The 14,335-nt window shown below is 40.5% G+C and overlaps 1 protein-coding gene across 2 annotated transcripts in view; it reads right to left on the bottom strand.

The window, feature by feature from the left end:
* Positions 1-895: 895 nt before the first annotated feature.
* The window catches only part of STK10 (serine/threonine kinase 10), a 132,234-nt gene continuing 118,794 nt past the window's right edge, over positions 896-14,335 (bottom strand). For both annotated transcript variants that reach the window (XM_075856498.1, XM_075856499.1), the window contains 3 exons: positions 11,189-11,314; positions 9,512-9,625; positions 896-3,079 (listed from right to left, as the gene is read on the bottom strand). In XM_075856498.1, coding sequence (XP_075712613.1) covers positions 2,942-3,079; positions 9,512-9,625; positions 11,189-11,314 — 378 coding nt within the window. In that variant the 3' untranslated portion in view covers positions 896-2,941. The remainder of the gene's footprint in view (positions 3,080-9,511; positions 9,626-11,188; positions 11,315-14,335) is intronic.

The following is a 14,335-nucleotide window of genomic DNA, read 5'->3' as shown; positions in this document are numbered from 1 at the left end:
CAATAAGAAATGGGAATCTCAATCTATAAATCATCAAATTAGACTCCCATGTTTGTCTGGATTTCTGAGATAATAGAGTGAACAGTAAACTGAACTTCTACTACTATTTACGATGAATGAAATGCAGTTATAAGTTAAAGGGGTTACCCCACCAATACGACTTAGCGCCTATCTCTGCCAGTCCCATAGAGAATGAAAGGATCGGTAGTGCGCATGTGTTACTGCTGCTGTGTTCGTTTAGGGAACTTGGAATTCTCGTTCTCTTGACCAGTGGGGATCCTGCCGTATTGGTATTGCAGTACAGAACTATTCACTTCAATGTAGCTGAGCTGCAATACTAATACACAACATGTGGATAAGTATGGCACTGTTTCTGGAAAAAAAAAAAAGCAGCCATGTTTTTCTAATCCTGTACCACCCCTTTAACATCCCTTGCACAACACTGGGCGTTTGGGTTTACAATAAGACTTTGTAATATGACCTACAGAGAAGTCATTTTGATTTGCGCTGAGGCCACAGGGATTGAATACAAAGATGAACTGTTCTTATGTGGGTTAATTAGGCACTTGAGAGACAGACTTTAAGGTTAGTGGAACATATTTTGCTATGTGATGAGGTTTTAGCCCTATGAAACACTACGACCCCACAAATTAACACACCCAGTTCACAAAAGATGCACATTCCAATTGCACATTGTACACTATTCTCCCGCTGTAACATAATAAGGGTGGGTTTCAGGGGGGAACATTGCCTTTTAGACATGACTTTTTTCGATTGGACTCTTTCTCCCCCAAGTGGTGAATGATAGTTGAAACTTTCAGGTTTTTAAAAAAAAAAAAATAATTCTTTATAAACACCCTTGTTGTATGTAAGCAGAGAATTTGTTTTGCAACACTTACCTTTTATTTTATTCTTTATTTTCCTAGAAAAAAACTGCAGTGGGTGACGGCACTAGCAGTACATAACTTCTATGAGTACCACAATTTTTGCAGGCAGTTGGATGTATGGCTGACAATTCCTCCAATTATTTAGCAATGGTTAATTTATTTAACAGCTCAGAAATTTATATAGAATTTTTTCTAATTATTTAGTGAGCATTTATTCGGTTATTACTATATTAGAATCTTATTTACATTTTACAGTGTTTCACCCCAACAGAAAATCTTTATGGAAATAATACATTTGCATTCCTCTAATACAGAACATTGTCCTGTTATAATAAAATAAGCTTGTAGTAAGGAGAAAAATATGTTAATAATATATGTACTTTGTCTTACAGCGCTTATTCTAGAAACGTCTTGTGAAATTAAGTTAGCAGCGACTAGGAGGAGACTAGAATACACAACTTTCAAGTATCACAACTGCTGCAAATTACTAGTCATTAAACGGAACTTATATAGGACATTGTTTCCCTATGCAAATTGCTTATCTACACCAAACGAGTGATAGAAAACAGACAAAAAAACAATATAAGGCGGCATGGCATTGTTAACCAGGTAGCTCATTGTTTGGCCATTAGAAAATGGTAGGCTATCAAATATATTTCAATATTTTCAGAGTGCCCACTTGTTAAATGTGGCTCACTGTAAGACTGGCCAGCAGTCACTACTCAATTGCTACACAGTAAGGCCCCATACACACGACCGTGCCCGTAACCACAGTCTGTGATTACGGGCATGGCCGGCCGGACACTTCCTATCTTTTGCGGAGCCTTTCTATGGCACGGACGCCTTCCCGTAAATATACGGGAAGGTGTCCATCGGCCATAGAAACCAATAGGTCCATAATTATTTACGAAATCTGGTCATGTGTATGGGGCCTAACTGAAGGATCTTCATATATTTTATATTGGTATCCATTACATTTCCTTGTCAATATATAACTTAACAGTCCAACAGATTATTTTTGGCTTGGTTACAAAGCTCTCTTCTCAAAGTTCTACTTTTAGTTTGGACTTCGACTGAAAACCTATCTGCGGGAGATTTATCAAAACCAAGGAAAAAAAGTACAGGAGTTACCTGTGGCAGCCAATCTGGTTGCTGCTTTCATTTTCCATAGGGTGTCTGACAAATGAGAGAAGAATTCTAATTGGTTACTATGGACAACTGTTTTACCCTTCTCGTTCACTAGTGGTGATAAATCTCCCCCATTGTGGATCACATCTGAATATACAGTGCAAGTTTTTATTTCTTCTATATATTACGTAAATATGTGCGGAAAGGTTTTGCGAAAAGCGGTTTATTTCTTCCTTCTTATTTCAATGTATGTTTTAGAATAGTGTGTGTAGAAACCATAGACCGAACACATGTTAGGCTACGGGTGGATAGAGTAGGTGTGTTTACAAAAGGCTCAGCCTGTAATAAGGACTACTTTAGAAATGTACTTAAGTGCCAAAAGTTCAAGAGTCCTACAAACATGGCGGAAGAATGGTACAGGGGAAAGATAGGAAGGCTCTATAGCTTCACATGGTTACACAGTGAAAGTGAAGACACTCAAACACATTCGTATATACACACTAAAGGGAAAGCGGATTCTAGAATTATGTCCCATGCATGAGGAGAACATTGTTGGGCGCAAATACATTATAGGAGCCTCCAGGCCAGATGAGAAATAGAAACAGCAAGTGTAGTCATTTGGTATATAAAATGACATCACTACTTTTCTAATGTCACATCATCTTCTGGTTGGCATCCCTCTTTATGCGCAAGATCGTTTATTGTTTCGGGACTAAAGATTTGGCGTTTCTAGAACATTACACTCCTAAATATTCTCTGGTTTCCATGACCTCAGGCTACATCACTTCTCCCTCACTTTTCTGACATGTTCCTTCATATATTTTACTTGCAGCTTAAGTGCAGACACAGTTCATTGGCTAAGTTGTAACAGAACTTTTTCCAGATCTTTCTGGAGATGCGTATTAAAGTCTCAGTATTTGTGATTATTATGAAGCCTCAGATGAACTGTAGGCATAGAACTTGGCAGGTTTCTGAGCTGATCCATTATGTCCTCCTGCTTCCTCACTCATGCGGAAGAACATTTCCTGCTCCTGCTTCTTCTGTTCTAGATCATCTTCCAGAGCCTGTTGCAAAAAAAAAAATGCAATTATAAAATATACATTTACTATATTATTTGTAAAAGTAGTGATGGATTCATAAGTGGGAACTCTTTGTTCTGTCCAGTAGGAACAAACCTCTAGCCTATAAAATAGTGTTTTATCCTTCCACACTCCGGCCTCCTTTTTCATATTTGAGGGGCTTGGTAGTCATTCTTATTTAAAAAAAAATTCTTGCAACAATTTGAACTAAATGATAATGAAACAAATTAATGATCAAAGCTAGAATTCTAGAATTGGCTCCCAGTACATCAAGTAAAGGCAGCCTCAAGAGGTCACAGTCGACGCAATTTGTCTAGTGATTGATTTTGAAGCATCAACCAACCACTGCTGCCGTCGGATGAATAATTCTGCCCTTGATGCTTGCAAGCATCTGATGTAGCATTATATGTAAAGCTTTAACATGTATTCCTGACCAATCCTTGAATGGCAAGAAAAACATAACAAAGAGGCTCTGTCACCAGATTTTGCAACCCCCTATCTCCTATTGCAGCAGATAGGCGCTGCAATGTAGATAAGAGTAACTTTTTTGTTTTGTTTTTTAAAAACAAGCATTTTTGGCCAAGTTATGACCATTTTTATATTTATGCAAATTAGGCTTTCTAAAGTACAACTGGGTGTGTTTAAAGTAAAAGTACAACTGGGCGCGTATTGTGTATGTACAGCTGGGCGTTTTTACTTCTTTTACTAGCTGGGCGTTGTGAAGAGAAGTGGATGATACTTCTATACTCAACACCCAGCTTCTGGCAGTGCACAGACACAGCGTGTTCTCGAGAGATCACGCTGTGACATCACTCAGTTCCTGCCCCAGGTCCTGCATCGTGTCGGACGAGCGAGGACACATCGGCACCAGAGGCTACATTTGATTCTGCAGCAGCATCAGCGTTTGCAGGTAAGTCGATGTAGCTACTTACCTGCAAACGCTGATGCTGCTGCAGAATCAACTGTAGCCTCTGGTGCCGATGTGTCCTCGCTCGTCCGACACGATGCAGGACCTGGGGCAGGAAGTGAGTGACGACACAGCGTGATCTCTGGAGAACACGCTGTGTCTGCACTGCCAGAAGCTGGGTGTTAACGAAGAGAAGTGGATGATGCTGATTCGTCAGCATCATACACTCCCATTCACAACGCCCAGCTAGTAAAAGTAAAAACGCCTCGATGTACGCACATAATACACGCCCAGTTGTACTTTTACTTTAAACACGCCCAGTTGTACTTTAGAAAGCCTAATTTGCATAAATATAAAAATGGTCATAACTTGGCCAAAAATGCTCGTTTAAAAAAAAATAAAAAATAACACGTTACTCTTATCTACATTGCAGCGCCTATCTGCTGCAATAGGAGATGGGGGTTGCAAAATCTGGTGACAGAGCCTCTTTAAGTACTTTGTTGGTTTATTCGTTTTGGATACTGAAGTACTATTTTCCAGTTCCACTAGGTGGCAGTAGTATACTATAAATCTGTTATACAATTTACTGTGCATATTTTAGTTAATAGCGTTACACTGGCATTAAAATAGAAAAAAAACAAAAAAAAAAACAAAAACAAAACACACAAATGAAAATACCACTACGGAAATCTCATGGCTACAAACATACATGGCATATTCCAGGAGCCCCAGAATAAACTCAAAAAAGGTGACAAGAATTTTTTTTATTTTTTTTAAAGCCAAGCGCTAAAATGCAGCTACTTCCAACGCAGAAAATAAGCGGCGATTAAAGTGTGATCTTGGCCTTAACCCCTTACCGCCACAGGCAGTTTGGGCTTGACCGAGCCCCATTTTTCAAATCCATGGACTCTACAAAGGACCAGGGGACACCCATTGCGTGCGGAAGAAAGACGTTTCAGACATCAATATAGAAAAGGGTTCTTTACAGTTAGAGTGGTCAAGCTATTGAATGTCCTACCCAAAGAGGTAGTGATGGCAAATACTATGTCAGCATTTTAAAAAAGACCATATGGTTATTTACTGACGAATGGCATTGAGGGTTAGAACGTATCAAGCAATGAATGACGTGTAATATATTGAGAGGGATTGAACTTGATAGACCTGTGTCTTTTTTCAACCTATGCAACTATGTAAATCTGACAAGTATCACTTTAAGAGGGAATAACTTAGTAATGCTTTTACTTATCCAAACGATTCTAGGAAATTTAAGATAATTTCCAAAACCTAATTTTTTTAGGGACCAATTCAATTCTGAATTGGTTTTAAGGGGTCTATATATTAGAAACCCGCATAAATCACCCCATCTTAAAAACTGCACCCCTCAAGGTATTAAGAAAAAGCATTTAGAATCTTTGTTAACACTTTAGGTACTTCACAGGAATTAAAGGGGATGTCTAACGACAGACATTTATGGCATATCCACAGGATATGCTATAAATTTCAGATAGATGCAGGTCGCCCGACCTTGCTTAGTGAGGCAGCCGCTGGTGAAGGTGGTCGGGATTCTGGAAACAGCCAAGCTCGCTGAGCTACCCTGTATCCGTAACTCCCATAGAAATTAATGGGATTTACAGAAATAGCATAGGACAGCGAGCTATGCTCTTTCCATAAGTTACGGAAACAGTATAGCTCACTGCGCTGTTTCCGTAACTCCCATTCATTTATATGGGACTTACGGAAAGAGCGTAGCTCAGCTGTTTCCTGACCACTTTCACCACCGTCTGGATGCACCAGGCAGGGTCAGGCCTCAGAAATAAAGGAGCACCATGTTGATTTTGGGGCCTCTTTTTATAGGGATGTGTTGATGGCATCATTATAGGTTTGCATTTCAGAAACTACCCCACTCAAGAAATTAATTTAGGGGTTTTGACCACAAAAATGTTTCAGAGATTTTATTAGAACTGGGCAGTGAAAATAGAAAATTATATTTTTTCCTAAATCATGTAGTTTTAGCTCAACATTTTTCATTTTTACAAGGAATATAGAAGAAGAAGCAACCCACAATGTTACCCAATTTTACTCCATTACGGAAATATCCCATATGTGGTTATAAACTGCTGTTTGAGCACATGGGGAAGAAGGGCCATTTGGCTTTTGGAATGCAGATTTTGCTGGATTGGTTTTCGTGAGCCATGTCACATTTGCAAAGCCCCTGAGGTAAAAACTCCTCAGAAGAGATTCCATTTTGTAAATACACCCTTTTAGGAATTTATCTAAGGATGCAGAGAGCATTATGAGCCCACAGGCAATTCATAGATTTTATTAGAATTAGGCCATGAAAATGCAAGATTTTATTTTTATTTATTTTTTCAAATAATACATAGATTTAAGAAACATAGAAAAAATACCACACCATTTGTTATCCAATTTCTCCCAAGTACAGTAATACCCCATATGTGGCCCTAAACTGCTGTTTTGGCACACAGCAGGGCTCAGAAGGCAAGGAGCGCCATTTGGCTTTTGGAGCGCAGACTTTGCTGGATTGATGTTTGGGTGCATTGTCGCATTGCCCTGAGGTACCAGTACAGTGGAGACCCCTGAGAAGTGACACCATTTTGCAAACTACACGCCTCAAGCATTTATCAAGGTGTATTGTGAGCATTTTGCCCTTACTAGTATTGTTCTTCAAAAATTAATGCGCAGCGGAAGGTGCCAAGTTAAAAGTGCAATTTTTCTACTGATATGCCATTTCAGTGCCCAATATGTTTTGCCCAGCTTGACAGACAGACACACACACGGTATGGATATGCCATATATATGGATATAAACTGATGCTTGGGCACACTAAAGGGCTCCGAAGGAAGGGAGCTCCATTTGGCTTTTGGATGCCGGATTTTGCTTGGTAGTCGTTTGGTTTGGGGTCATGTGTAAGCTGGGTGGAGTACATCAGGGCATAAAAGGTGGAATAATAATGTGTTAATAAATAAAAATAATCCATAGGTGTGTTACGTATTGATGCAATCCTTTTTGCACAGGCCAGTGTCTGCACCTTTTTTGGGACCTTCCCTTCTTTCGAGTTTGGGTAACTTTGCTTGGAAAATGTTTCCAATGGTACTATACAGGCGTCCCAAATATTAGGGCATGATAATCACCTCTTGAAACGGATTGAATGTTCCCCTCTGGCCTGCACGTCAAGATGTATTTTTATCCCTGCTTACAAGAGTCATACGTTTTATTATTTTTCAATTTACGTAGCCATAAAAGGGCTTATTTTTACGAGATGAGCTGTAGTTTTTATTGCTACAATTTTGGAGTCCATGCGACATTTTGATCACTTCTTATTAAATTTTTTGGAAGGCAAGGTTTTATTTATCTCTTTTTACGGCGTTCACCATGCTGTATAAATGACATGTTAAAAAAACAAAAATCATATTTTTGTGTTTCCATATTATGAGAGCCATAACTTTTTATTTTTCCGTCGATGGAGCGGTGCGGGGGCTTATTTAATTGAAAAATGTGTAGTTTTTATTGGAATGATTTTTGTATAACATGACTTTGATCGCTTATTTCATATTTTAAGGCGAGGGGACAAAAAAAACAAAAAAAAACAAACAGCAATTTCAGCTGTTTTTTTTTATAACGACGTTCATAGTGCGGTATAGATGACATGTTAACTTTATTCGGTGGGTCAGTACGATTACGAAGATACCAAGTTTATACTGTTTTTAAAAAATATATATATTTTACAGCTTTTGCACAATAAAATAATTTTTTTTAAAGTCATTTCTTTTTTGTGTCGCCATATTCCAAGAGCCATAACTTTTTTATTTTGCCATCAAGAAAGCTGTCAAAGCGCTTTTTTTTTTTTGCAGGTGGGGCTGTAGTTTTTAATGATACCAATTTTTTGAATTTTTGATCACTTTGTATTTCATTTTTTGGGAAGCAAAGTGACCAAAAAACAAAATTATGGCAATGTTTTTTGATATTATATGGCGTTTACCATGCAGGATAAATAACGTGATCGTTTTATAGTTCGTGTCATTATGGATGGGATGACACCCATTATGTGTAGTTTTTAGTCCTGCTAGGGGACTGGAATCTCCAACTGACTGATCGCTGTTCTAATATATTCCACTACATAAGCAGTGCAATGTATCATAACTGTCAGTTTTACAAGGACAGGCAGTCTGTTCGGCCCTGCCTCTGCAGGCCATTGTTACGCCTCCAGTTGCCATAGAGGGGAAGTGATGGGCTATAAACCACTTAGATGCAGCGGTCACTATTGACTGCAGCGTCTAGCTCTGATCCCTACTGTTACAGCATAGTGTTAACTGTAATATACAACTGACACTTTCGGATGATGGCGCCGGATAAACTGTGGCACCATCACCGCGCCATTGCTATACAGCAATTTACAGGTACCCGGTGCCAACAGCGCCTTATAAACGGCGGATGTCGGAAAGGGGTTAAAGAGGTTATCAAATTATGACAAGTCCTGTCCATGGACAACAAGCAAAGAGTGGAACATGCTAGAAAAAAAAAACAGCAACATTTTTATATTTTTTCTTTTTTAGTTACATTTTTTCCCTGACTAAAAATTTAGGGCTACATTTATCAATGTACTTGCACATTACTTTTTTTGGTGCATTTTACTCCAAGATAGTGTCTAATGTTTTTTTTTACATTTTTAAATCATTTACACCAGAATTTAGAGCCATTTGCGCCATGAATGTTAAGTTTGTAAAAGTGGAATGAACAGTGGAGACCTGGAATGAACAGTGGAGACCTGGAATGAACAGTGGAGACCTGGAATGAACAGTGGAGACCTGGAATGAACAGTGGAGACCTGGAATGAACAGTGGAGACCTGGAATGAACAGTGGAGACCTGGAATGAACAGTGGAGACCTGGAATGAACAGTGGAGACCTGGAATGAACAGTGGAGACCTGGAATGAACAGTGGAGACCTGGAATGAACAGTGGAGACCTGGAATGAACAGTGGAGACCTGGAATGAACAGTGGAGACCTGGAATGAACAGTGGAGACCTGGAATGAACAGTGGAGACCTGGAATGAACAGTGGCTTACTGCTTGGCCAGGATTTAGATACATTTATAAAATTAAGCTTTTTAAAAAAAGGTGCAAGTCAGAGAAAAGTCGCATCTCTACTCCACACAAGCCCTGGCAAAGCCGTAATTTTAGCCAGTGTGAAAGTTAATCGCAGTGATGTATATTGTGATAGGAGGCACTTGCAGTCACAACATATATCAAAGTAGCTTTCACTTAGACATTGGCTAAAGTTACGCCACTTTTGATAAATATGGGACATAGGGATATTGCATTAACACATTTTTGGTTCATCAAATGTTGTTTTATGTTCCTCTCCTTTTCAATTTCATCCGTGTGAAAGATAAACAAAGTTATTTTTTGCTATTTACATTTTTACTAGTTCTGGCTGGATGATCAGATTTCAAATTAATTGTATGCAATTTGCAAGTCATTTATTCTCACCTTCTTGCGAGGCCTCAGCTTTTCCCTCCATTCTCTCAGCATATGTATGTGGCTCTCATCCAAAGCCTTTAGTTTTTGAGTCTCATGCTCCACTAAAAGGTGACACTTCTCATTCTAGAATCAAGTCAATGCATAAAAATAAAGGTCAGACAACAAATCTCAATAAACAGGAAGAAACGTTTCTCTATCAGCACTATCACATCGGCTTTATAGGTGGTTATTCTGTTACAGAGCTTTAAATTCGCTGCTGCTCTTCACATACTACGGAGCTTACTAGATACAGATTTTTTATATATTTAAATGACTATGTAATACGTAAGCTCCCCCTAGTGGCTATACAAGGGGAATCAGAGAACAGAAATTCATAGTTCAAATCCCTATAAAGATAATTTCTAGGCACAGAATTGAAGATATATTTAAAGTAAAAAAAACAAAAAAAAAAACAAAAAACTTAAATGGTGTTCAAAGTTGGACATTCGCTTTAAAAGAAGGGATTCTAGAAAAAAAAAAAAGGCAGATTTACCAAGACTGGCATTTCATACGCCAGTCCTAGCCATCTACTCCGTTGGAGTAAGATGCAACACTTAAAAGGGGCACGCCTCCTAATAAATCTGACGCATCGTTCCGCTAGCCGATGCTCACCTTACCGCTCCTCTTCTCTTCTCCCCACTGTGTCCCTTCATCATGCTGCAGCTCACACAAGGTCCAGACAATGAAAAGTGTCAGGGCCTTATATGCGATGCAGCACTCAACTGGATCAGTACTGCGTCACATACAACATTCTGACACCATACAGAGACAGAACATTGTATGAGCCACGGCCGGTTGTGAGGATACTGCAGGGGAAGATGAGCGGTGAGGTGACTATTTTTTTTATCTTCCGATGGGGGGGGGGGGGGGGTAGCCGCGCCACTTAACAGACCACTCCCTATTTTGCACTAGAGCCAAGCTTGCTTGCTGAGCGTATCGGAAAAGAAGTGTCTGAAACAGTTAAACATGGCCAGAATTGTGGGGCATTTTGAATAATGAATCTGCCCCATAATGTGATCCAGTTCACCTCTATGTAACATCAGGCTGCTGTAGTAAAATACCATAGCAGCCAAGATGCAAGTGAAAATTCTAAATCTAACTTAGTTCATCAAAAAATCCAATTACGACGCAGCACTCCACTTGTGCGGTTTTGTAATTGTATATTTCTCGGCTGTCATTAAGGACACTAGTTAGGCGGCTGGTGAGAATGTGCACCCTATACTATATTAGGCAGTGATGTGTTTTTTTACTTAATTTAGCAAGATAGAAGTGGCTACCAGCAGTTCATAGAACAGCTGTGTCTGACTAAATAACTTGAGTATTGTCATGTACTTTAAAAATTGCGGAAAATGTGCACCCATAGGAGTTGCACAATTTATGTAACACAATTGTGACACTAGGTTCTGCAAAAGTTGCGGTTAACAGCAACGTACAGCAGTGATGTATTAGCCTCACCAAAAATAAAAAGGGGGACCAATGTAACTGCCCAAATGTCACATGACTACAAATAACCTCCATGACACTAACTCAAAATGAGAAGTCACATTATTTAGGTTATAAGACAGGCCTGCTTCTGAAACCGCATGAGCCCCGATGTTTGGCATTAGCCTTACATCTGTGTATTCTTACGGGAGGTGATGCAGTTACCTGAAGCTGCTGCAGCTCTCTTGCATTGCTGTCGCACTGGGCCTGCATCTCCAGAAGTTGGTGATCATGTTTTTGCTGTTGTTGCGATCGCTCTGCCTTCTGCCTCCTGTCTTCTTGCTGAGAGAACTGCAGGGAAAAATAAATCTTCTAACCAACTTCTGGATTGACAGTATTTCTATATACATATTTTTCAGATTTCATTTTAGGTAACAGTACAAGGAGATACATGCATTATACAATAAAAAGTGTCCTGGCAGTTATACATGGCACAGATCTAACATCCATCTCTCTTCTCTTCATACAGGTATATAATCCTTTCCATTCCTGCATGAACTCCATCTGTGCTGTACCTGCATTTCAAAACGCTAAAACGTGTATTTTATGGTATATAACTCTGTTTTCCTGTCTTGCTATATAGTCTAATGTTATCTCTAACTTTTGTCAAAGTATTTGATCGTCGTTAAGTTTTATGATCATCCAGACCAGCTAGTTTATTTGTTTATCTCTGCAGAGCTTTTCACCTCATGTGTCTAGTTGATTTGATTAATAGCTGAACGAGCTTAATTAGGCCTAGATCTGAGCATCTACTCCCCTATAAATTTAGATGTAGCATATGGGGAAGGCACTCGTGCAGGGGGGCACGACGGCAGAAGTCATCTCTGTCTAAGTGTCCTACTGTCAAAGTGTCCTGGCAGTTATACATGGGAGTTGCACAGGGTCAGTGACAGGTAAGCTGCATTACCAAATCAAACAAACTATCATACGCTCTAATTATTAGATTTCTAATTATTAGTTTACAAACAAACATGTTCACTACCGCTCTCATCACTATAGCTGCTCTTGGTTTACAATCCTATCGCCCATTTAAGCCTTGCCAAAAAACAGTCCACATCAGTGCTTCTCTTCTGGCCTCCCCCATGTACAGCTCCCATTCACTATTCACTTTCCTCAGTCAACTTAACCCATCTCATCCCACTGCCCAACATAAGAAGCACTCTCAGAAATCACATAACCATCTGCTGTCTCTCTCCATTCTCCTGCTACTAGCTGCAGGGGACATCTCTCCCAACCCTGGTCCTCCCTTTTCTTCTGCCAAGCTCAACCACTTACCTGTCACACATAGAAACCCTGCAAATCTTCTTACCATTCCTTGTATGTCTTCTCCGGTCTCTTTTAACTGTGCTCTCTGGAACGCTCGGGCCGTGTGCAACAAACTCACTTTAATTCATGACTTATTCCTTTCTAACGCTCTCAACCTTCTGGCTCTTACAGAAACATGGCTACACCTGTCTGACACTGCTTCCCCTGCTGCTCTATCTTATGGTGGTCTCCAGTTCTCTCATGCCCCCAGACCTGAGAACAGGCAGGCAGGGTGGAGGAGTAGGTATACTTCTCTCCACACTGCACTTTCCAGGTCATTCCCCCGGTCCCCTCACTCACATTTCCCTCAGACTCTTTCACCCTTTTTCCCTCCAAGTGGCAGTTGTCTACCGCCCACCGGGCTCACCCCGCCAATTCCTGGATCATTTTGCTGCCTGGCTTCCACAGTTTCTATCCTCTGAAACACCCACTCTCATCATGGGTGACTTCAACATCCCCATTGATAACCCAATCTCCTCATCTGCCTCCCAGTTTCTATCTTTAACCTCGTCCCTAGGTTTGTCACAACTTACTAACTCTCCTACACATTAAGACAGGCATTCACTTGACCTGGTCTTCTTCCGGCTCTGCTCAGTTTCTGACTTTATTAACTCTCCTCTCCCGCTTTCTGACCACAATCTGCTCTCCTTTACTATCAAATATTCTCTGCCTCCTCAGGTCATCCCTACGTATCAGACATACAGAAATCTACATGCCATTAACACTGTGAAACTCATAGACAGTCTACAGTCCTCATTGTCCCCTATCTCTTCCCTCTCCTGTCCCAATCTGGCTGCCAAACTTTATAATAACACTCTCAAAAATGCATTGGATGAAGCAGCCCCCCCTACACTCCGAACCACCCGACAAAGACGACGACAACCCTGGCACACGCCTCAATCCCGCTTTCTTCAGCGGTGCTTGAGATGTGCCGAACGACTGTGGAGAAAATCGCATTTGGATGCAGATTTCCTCCATTACAAATTTATGCTCAAAACGTACAACTCCGCCCTTCACAGAGCCAAACAAGTCTATTTCACTTCTCTCATCTCCACACTAATAATACAAAACGCCTCTTTGATACTTTTCACTCCCTCCTTAGTCCTAAAGTGCAGACGTCAATCACAGATCTCAGTGCTGAAGACATGGCCACTTATTTTAAAGTTAAAATTGACAACATCCGGCATTATATTATCTCCCAGTCCCCTAGGAACGTCGATCCCCTTCCCTCCCGTACTCCCTCTTCTTCACTCTCAGCATTTGACCCAATAACTGAAGAAGTCTTGAGGCTCCTCCCTTCTTCTCGTCCTACTACCTGCCCTAGTGATCCTGTCTCCTCACACCTCCTCCAGTCCCTCTCCCCAGCTGTCACTAGTCACCTGACTAAAATATTTCCCTCCGCTTTTAAACATGCCATTATAAACCCATTACTGAAAAAAACAACTCTTGACCCATCCAGCGCTGCTAACTACCGACCAGTCTCTAATATGCCCTTCATCTCCAAACTCCTGGAACGCTTGGTCTACTCTCGCCTTATCTGCTATCTCTCTGCTAACTCCATTCTTGACCCCTTACAATCTGGTTTCCGCACTCTACACTCCACAGAAACTGCCCTTACTAAAGTCTCAAATGATCTCTTGGTGGCTAAATCGGACGGTAAATCCTCTCTCATTCTTTTGGATCTCTCTGCAGCCTTTGACACTGTAGACCAGAAACTCCTACTTAACATGCTCCACTCTATTGGCCTCAAGGACGCGGCTCTCTCTTGGTTTTCCGCCTATCTCTCTGACTGCTCACTCTACACAGCTCCTATTGGACAAACCATCAGCAGATTTGGCTTCCAGTACCATCTCTACGCTGATGACACCCAATTATATACCTCTTCCCGTGACATCACGCCTGCTCTAATACAGAACACCAGTGATTGTCTGTCAGCTGTCTCTAACATCATGTCCTCTCTCTATCTGAAACTGAATCTTTCTAAAACTGAGCTCCTTGTGTTCCCAC

This window comes from Rhinoderma darwinii, chromosome 3 (genome assembly GCF_050947455.1).
Source record: "Rhinoderma darwinii isolate aRhiDar2 chromosome 3, aRhiDar2.hap1, whole genome shotgun sequence".
Taxonomy (NCBI): domain Eukaryota; kingdom Metazoa; phylum Chordata; class Amphibia; order Anura; family Rhinodermatidae; genus Rhinoderma; species Rhinoderma darwinii.
Note: the sequence above shows the minus strand (reverse complement) of the source record. Positions and strands in the feature narration are given on the sequence as shown.